This window comes from Sitodiplosis mosellana, unplaced genomic scaffold (genome assembly GCF_009176505.1).
Source record: "Sitodiplosis mosellana isolate CC-2019 unplaced genomic scaffold, AAFC_SMos_1.0 Smas_scaffold_4649, whole genome shotgun sequence".
Lineage (NCBI taxonomy): Eukaryota > Metazoa > Arthropoda > Insecta > Diptera > Cecidomyiidae > Sitodiplosis > Sitodiplosis mosellana.
In genome coordinates, this window is record NW_022599891.1 from 1 (window position 1) to 8,053 (window position 8,053).

At 32.0% G+C, this 8,053-nt stretch overlaps 1 protein-coding gene across 1 annotated transcript; it reads right to left on the reverse strand.

Moving 5' to 3' along the window:
- Positions 1–6,293: 6,293 nt before the first annotated feature.
- LOC129572292 (protein tramtrack, beta isoform-like) lies at positions 6,294–7,026 on the reverse strand (the record flags this gene model as incomplete). Its single annotated transcript, XM_055452235.1, has 1 exon — positions 6,294–7,026. A coding segment is annotated over one exon (570 nt), but the record flags the coding sequence as incomplete, so codon positions are not given.
- Between the last annotated feature and the right edge of the window lie 1,027 nt (positions 7,027–8,053).

Here is an 8,053-nt window from a genome sequence, read left to right on the forward strand (position 1 = left end):
ATTGAAATATCGTATACTGCGGCAACGCAAGCAGAAAATTATCGCGCGATATTTATGCGATAACTGCCTTATGCGATGCCGTATTCATGCGTTTTGGACACATTGCTTCAAAGAATGTATTTGGCTAATGTCAGCTAGCTAACTGAAAACATTCTGGCTGGCTCAGCGGCTGAATTCTATGCGTTACGTTTTTTCATCGCATCTGCAGTACAAAAATCATATATATGGGGATTTTTGTTGTTTGTAAACAAATCTGCCTATCTTTTTGCATTGTCACTGTGCATTGTGCACAGTATATGTCCATAGGAAATGTGCAGAGGCAATGCAAAAAGATAGGCAGATTTGTTTACAAACAACAAAAAATAAACAAAACAAAAATCCCCATAACTAATGTTTTGGCAATGTAAAAATAAATGGCGAAAATTTTACATTTCTTATGGGCTGTATACTATGTTCAGTGGCATAGGCAGACTTGTTGATAAATAACGGTACATGAAAAAAACAAAAATCTCCATATATATGATTTCTGTACTACAGATTGCGATAAAAAAACGCAACGCATAGAATTCAGCCGCTGAGCCAGCCAGAATGTTTTCAGTTAGCTAGCTGACATTAGACAAATACATTGTCTGCATTGCTTTTTTGTGTGGGTGTGTTTTTTTTGCCTCAAAAACATTGAACCATAATTCTAGGCAAATTCATACCTGTCAACACATTCGATTTATCCATGTTTCCATTCACAAAAGTTGTACGATGCATTAAATTTTCGTTTAAAATTATTCCTGGTGTGTGTGTGTGTGTGTGTGTATGTTTGTGTGTATATATCAATATATCTATATATATAATTTTTTTTCTTTCAACATTCTTCATTAGTTAGCTGTTAATCATACTTAAGTTAATTTGTATGTATCTAAAAATCGTTGATTTTAGTCAACAATTTGTAAAATATTTTTTTTTTATTATTTCTCACATATCTCTGTCAAAAATATGAGGAGGATAAAAGCTGAAAACCATAAATGTGTGGTTTCTTAGTTTGTGTATGTTAGATATTCATATTGAATGACATTATTGCAGAATATAAAAAAAAAGAAAAGAAGAAACAAGTAATATTGCACACATAGTTACCTATTACCCATTTATATAATTTGCTCTTGTTTATTTCTTCAGATTGATTATATTGTGTGTGTGTTCCATGTGGATGTTTCTTGTTCATTTTACGATTAATGCATTTAATTAGTTCCTACTAGTTAATTTACTATGTCCATTTTTGCTTTTAGTTATCATTTGGATTTCGTGTCCATTTGGAATAGCACCAATAATGTATTAAATTCACTATCACAATCGTGTTGTTGTTGCTTTTTTTTTGTTCGTTTTTTCTTTTAACTCTTTTTGTTCCTCCCTCTTTTTTTTGTGCTCCTTTCAATTCCTCATAGTAATTTAACTTCAAATTGAGATGTGTTCACTTAACAATTTGTTCATGTTCATTTCACCTACATTTGGTTCCTTGAATTGTAACTTGTAAATAATTGGCGATGATCCAATTTTCATTTGCACACTTTATTTTTTTTTTTTAATCAAAAGCCAATCCAACCATCTCACGTGGCGGAGTAAAATGAAGAAGATAGGAAATTAGCAAGTCATTTCAAGATATAGCGCACGCAAATCGGCGTGGAATCACGTACGTTTGCATTTTGATTCCATTCAAATGATGCGTGCTTAGAACTGTCATTTCTATACACATGGCGTAATGTGTCAATATTTTCACTATGATCTGAGAATAGATTTGAATCACATCAAAGACATATTTTGTATGATTTGATGCGAAAATGAGTTGTAATTATTTCATTAGCTTAAGTGATGGGACTTTTGTTGAACGTATTGTGTTTAACGTAATGCAAATTTGTCCTACAGCCTGTAGTCTCAAGATTTCATTCGTGCCAAGGTATTTGCGTTGAATGACATATTTAGCTATTAGCTTTGGGAGTGAACATAATTTAATTTCTGCTGATGAGCTCCCGTTTACACGATAAGAACATAAATTATTTGACTAAGCAAATAAATGGCCACTGCACAGATATTATGTCATGCCAAAAACGATGGGAGTTCAGCGTCAATGTTTGCAACATTTTTATGTTGTCGAAAAAGAAATTAAACGCACAATTAGATTAAATCAATAAATCACATGTTCCTATTTCGGCGTCAGACTCTGAACTCAATATACCAAAGCTTTATGGTGAATGATAACGGGAATTATGGTGACTTTTTATGAGTATTTCAGTGGATAAATATGGGGCAGTAGTTCACAGTATTTTACTTTATTGGCAAAAGAAAATTCATTTATCGAAAATGTCCTTTTTCATTGAGTGGCTTGATGCCATTTAACGATTGTGGTTTATTTCTCCCTTAACCTCTGTACATCAACTATTTTTAATACTATAAATTATAAAATGCCATCACTTTTTCGTGTGAGTGTGAGAAATGTTTCTATTTTGTTGTATAGAAACTAAAACAACAGTTTAAAATTCGATAAAGAATTACTTGATTTGCAGAACTTGCTTGAATAAATGCAAAATAATTACAACGAAAAAAAAAATAAAAAAAAATAAATGCAATAGCAGCGATGAAAGAAAGATAATAATAATACATGCAAATGAGATAGGATTTATTCAAAGGCAAACTAGACACGTTTCGCAATGAAGTAAATGTATTTTGTTGTTTGTGGCGGAGTTTGCTCAAACGAATTTGAATGTATCTGTGCAACAGTTGAAAAAAAAATATAATTGCGCGTGACACGTGCATATTTGTCGATTTTTCTTTGTACACACAAAACAAACTTTTCCAAATTTAAGAATTTTTTTTTCTTGGATATGGAATAAGAACAAAATAGTCTTAATTCTGAAGTCTACCATATAAAATATAAGAAATGAAGGAAAGTTTCTTCCAAATTTAAGAATTTTTTTTTCCTAAATTTGGAAAAAACTTTTCTGAATTTCTTATATTTTATATGGTAGACTTCAGAATTAAGACTATGTTTTTCTTATTCCATATTTAAGAGAAAAAAAATTATTAAATTTGGAAAAGTTTGTTTTGTGTGTATCTTTCGGAATACTGAATTTTCTAATCATTCTATTTTCACCGCACTTTATAATCAATTCCGCGAAATAATATAACCGAAACCAAATAAAATACATAATTGAATCATGAAAATGTCGAGTGAACGTGAAATATATGATTAAATTGGTAAATATCAATTTGTAGTTGTTGCTTTTGAAATGAATCCTATGTTATGTGAGGATTTTTTTTTAGTAGAATGCTCTCTTGAATCTTTTCCCCCATGAAAATGAAGGAAAACCGTGCCTAATTGTAGTGAATCTATCTCTGTTTATTTGAGCAACATGATACTGAATAGAGAGTTATGTCAAAATGAAGACAAAAAAATAAACTCGAATCAAATACTAATGCTTTTTTTGTTGCTATAAACTCCATTTTCTAGTGCATTAAAAAAAAGTTCAAAGTTAAGTACATTTGCGAGTTGGTTCGTTATATAAAATAAAATATACATATATAGAAATTAATTTAAGCAAAAAAAAAAAAAACAAAATAATAATAATAATAAATAAGAAAACACATTGATTCGTATTATATTTCTGATATTGCACACAATGAAACACTATTCTATCCCATCAGGATGATTATAATCGTACGTACTCTCCGAGTGCGGTCATTTTCTTTCATTTTTCCCTTCGGTTTGACTTTTGACATGGAAACGATAGTTGTTCGAGCTCATCAAAATTGTCGAAACTTGACATTGATTCGTAAAAACAAATATATGCTGCAACTCGACACCGACTCGAGAACAAGTTACAACAACAAAATAAAATGTAACTACTTATTAGTGACTTAAATAATTGCACTTAAAAGAGAATGACAAAAAAAACATATCGTCCGATGGTCAAATAAAGTTTATTTTTGCCATTTATTGCAATCAAATCCATTATATCAACTATATCACTTCAGCAAAAAATGATGATTTTTTTGAAGATGTAATTTTTGTTTCTTCCTTCAAGTGTAGTCAAGTGACTTGCACTGGCCCGTGCGCGCATGCGAATGGGACAAAACTTAAATCAATGTTTGGAAAAAATCTGAACAATTTTTCTAAAAAAAAATTTTATGTGCAAAATTGATGCTTCTGACAGAATTTCTTTCGTCTGGACAACTTGTTCGTTGACACATTTAGACAGATACAGAGTGTGCTATCTTGCTGCTGAGCAGGCCTGAGTTAAGCTAAACTTGCGCCTACGCACTTCAACTGAAGCGTTATTTTACCGCATTTTTTGCAAATATCCCCATCTCAGTAGAAATATTGAGGATCTTTGCTAGAAATGAAAATTGTACACTGTGAATGCGTAAAATAACGATTCAACCGCCTGAATCAGTTAATTCAACTCAGCTCAGGCCTGCTCAGCAGCGGAATAACACTCTCTCGACGCTACTGAAGGCTTTTTCAATGTCAACGATTTCAGTGAAATCAACATTTTCGTCTACGAATTAATGAATCAAGCTGGGCACGGGCCTTTGATCCGCACTTATTTCGAAACTCGTGTATGGTGTTTTCATTGCAACATATTGTGTGCATTCATAGCTTAAGGACACTACTAAAAACAATTAAATCCAGGTGACTGGCGCATTGATATAAAAGTGATATATAAATAAAATTAGTGAAAAAAATTGATATAATTTGTTGTTGTTGTTTGTAAAAATAAAGTATTATTTCAAAGAGACAAAAAAAAATATAGTAATTCTATAAAGATACGGACTTTCTTTACTGGTTTTATTTTCTTCATTTTTTTTCTTCGCTCATTTTTCGGACGATGAAAAAATGAAATTTACTGGACAAAATAAAAAAACAAAAACGTAACAAAGCCCCTATATTCCGATCATCAATTTTAAACACGTTGTATATAATAATATAGAATACAAAAATAAAATCATGTAAAATCAAGGCAGGAAATAAAATGAACAATTCATAAAGAAAGAGAAAAAAAACTACAATGGTTATTTTGTGAACAAAAGGTCTCATTCAGAGATTGAATACGCGTACATAAATCATTTAAAAAAAAATCTATATATATTGCATTAATATTGAATTGGGTGAGTATTTGGATATATTTAATTGGTTTTGATTAATTGATTAATTATTCGCGTAATTAATTGCACATTTTCTTTTGCGTGTGTGTGTTTGTTTGTTTGTTTTTTTTCAAAGAGCAATACATGTTTTCAACCTTATGCATTCAAGAGCAGATCAAGAAAATTGCTGCTCTCTGTGGTTATACAGTGCTTTCTCAGAAATCTTAATCTTCCAGAAAACTTAAGTTTTCTGAACAAATTTTTTTTCCCGATAATAACGCACTAAAATAACAGGCAACATCAAAAATGTACATTATTCACCCTAATTCAAATCCATTTCAACTGTATTTGAGGTTTTTCAAACGACGGACATCCATATTTTGTTGAATCAATACGAAGATGCGATTTATGAGATGGCAAACTTGTACCGTAACTACAAAATGAATCGTTAAGATGATCACTTTGAATTTAATAAATAGATAATGTAATTTTAATCAAAACCAAATGAGTTGCGCGTGTTCAATTGAACATTATCGCTTTTGCAATCTGAAAAAAAATTTCTACGAATTTGTGAACAGTTTGATTCAGTGTCATGGTATTATTTGTTTGGATCAAAAATCCGTTAAAAATAACAAACTGTGAATACTGAATATTGCTGTGGAGTCAAGTAAAACAGCAACCAAAGTCATCTACATGTAAAATATACATACAAGTTGAAACAAAGGCTAATCGCATCGTTTGCTTAGGTAAAAACTAAATTGGCTGACTGATTGATATCAACATTGTATTTATAATTTATAAATTATAAAAACCATTTTTATGTTTTCTGTACATATCGATAGATTGATATTGTTTGAGTGTATAAAAAAAATGAAAATATCATTCAAAAATCTTAAGAAAAACTAAAGATTTCAGAACGGTCAATGGAAGCCGAAATTTGCTTAAGTTTTCTGGAAGATTAAGATTTCTGGTACTTAAGATTCCTGAGAGAGCACTGTAATCGTTATTTTTCTTTTAACAAACAAAATGAAAATCGTAAATGTGTTTGTGTATCAAATGGATCAAAGAGTGTGAACGTATTTTCACACAACACAAATGACATATGTTGTTTCTTTGTTCTGGACTTTTTATCGTTTTTCTTCTTCTTCTTCTTCTTCTTCTTCTTCTTTTTGTTAAAAAAAATGTATGTATAAAATTGATCTAATTATACTTCCACGCATACCCAAAACATTGATGGGATTTTCCGATAACCGAAAGTGTTTCATTGATCCGGTAGTCTATGTGATGTTGCTGCAGTTGCGGTTGTTGTTGTTGTTGTTGTTGATTGTATCATTCGGATGGTCCACTCTGTGGTTGTGACACACTGAATGTACCGGCTGCGGCTGCAGCGGCGGCCGCTGCTGCAGCTGCAACGTGCGATGCTATCGATGATCCCATTAAACTTTCGAATTTCCGTGAATCGGCCACTGCCGCTGCCAATGGTGTTGTCGCTGTGTCCATACCACCGGTGTTGCCCATTAAATTCTCAAATTTACGCGTATCTGGATTGTACATTGGATGCTTGAATTTGCAATGTGTGCGTAAATTATCACTTCGTGTGTAGGTGGCACGGCACAATGGACATTCAAATCGCCCCGGAAAATGCACGTGATAGTGATTGCGTATGTGTGTGACCACTTTTCCGCACAATTTGCACCGATGTAAATTGCAACCGCCGGATAGTCGCTCGAACGTGAGACGCATGTGCCAGGCCTTTGAGCCTGCGAACACAACAACAATACCCGATATTGATTGCTTAGAGTTTTCTTGATTTTTTTTTTTACTTGTGTATCGAATGAATTGATTGTATTTGTTTTGGTTAAAAAAAAAATTTGGTTTTGGTTTAAATTCATTTAACGCTTAGTCGTCTAATCATCGATGGGTTGTTTTTTAGTATTGTTTTTATTTATGCGTGTGTATAATACAATTATGTGTTATTTTGAAGAAATAAAAATGAGTGTATATAATTGAAAAAAAAAAATTATAAAGAAGAATAAAACAGTTCGCATGTTGCTTGTCTACTATTCAATTTTCTTGTCGCGTTCGCTTTCCCATTACTAGCCAAAAAATGAAATTATTTAGTTAGATATCGAACAAAATGTGTACAGTAGTTGGGTTATTTTTGCGTTAATGCACGAGAAATTTTTTGGTTTGTTTGTTTTTTTCTTCTTCTGCAATTGTATTTAGTTACAGCTTTATGCTAACAGTGCATCTAAATACGGAAAATTCGAGTACCCCACAAATACATTTATAATATATTTAAAATTCGTTAATTGTTGTTTGGTTGGCCCTAATCCGTTTTTATTTGTTGTTTTGCTTTGTTTGCTTCGGGAAACAATGTAAGTTGGAGTGTGTGTGTGTTTGTGTGTGTCTGTGTGTATGTGCGGCAACGAAAAAAATGACCGATTTTAGTAGTGATAAACTACCACAGATAGAGAGAGATAGAGAGCGAGAGAAAGAGAAAGGAAGAAGAGTAAGATGATAAAGAAGAGAGGAGAGTTCAGATAGTGACAAACTAACGATAGTGAATCAATCGATTATTCTCACGAAATAATCGATTTTCCTTTTTGAAGTGCATGAAACCAATGCATGTGGACCAACATTATGTTGGCGGCTAAATTCTAAAATGTTATTGATTTTTTTCTTTCCACTGTGGCTCATAAAATCTAAAGTATCTCAATTTCAATAAATTAAGCTAATCCCTAGATGTTCCTTTCGAATAGATTCCTGCATTTTTTTCGTGCACACAGCCGCTAGAGTTGTGTGTGTTTGTGTGTGTGACAATGTTCGCCACATTTTTATGTTCGAATCGTGTGAAAAGACCGAAAGGATTTGACAGAATAACTTAAAAAGTGTGATATTTCTAGTAGAGATTGTCTACAAGGCA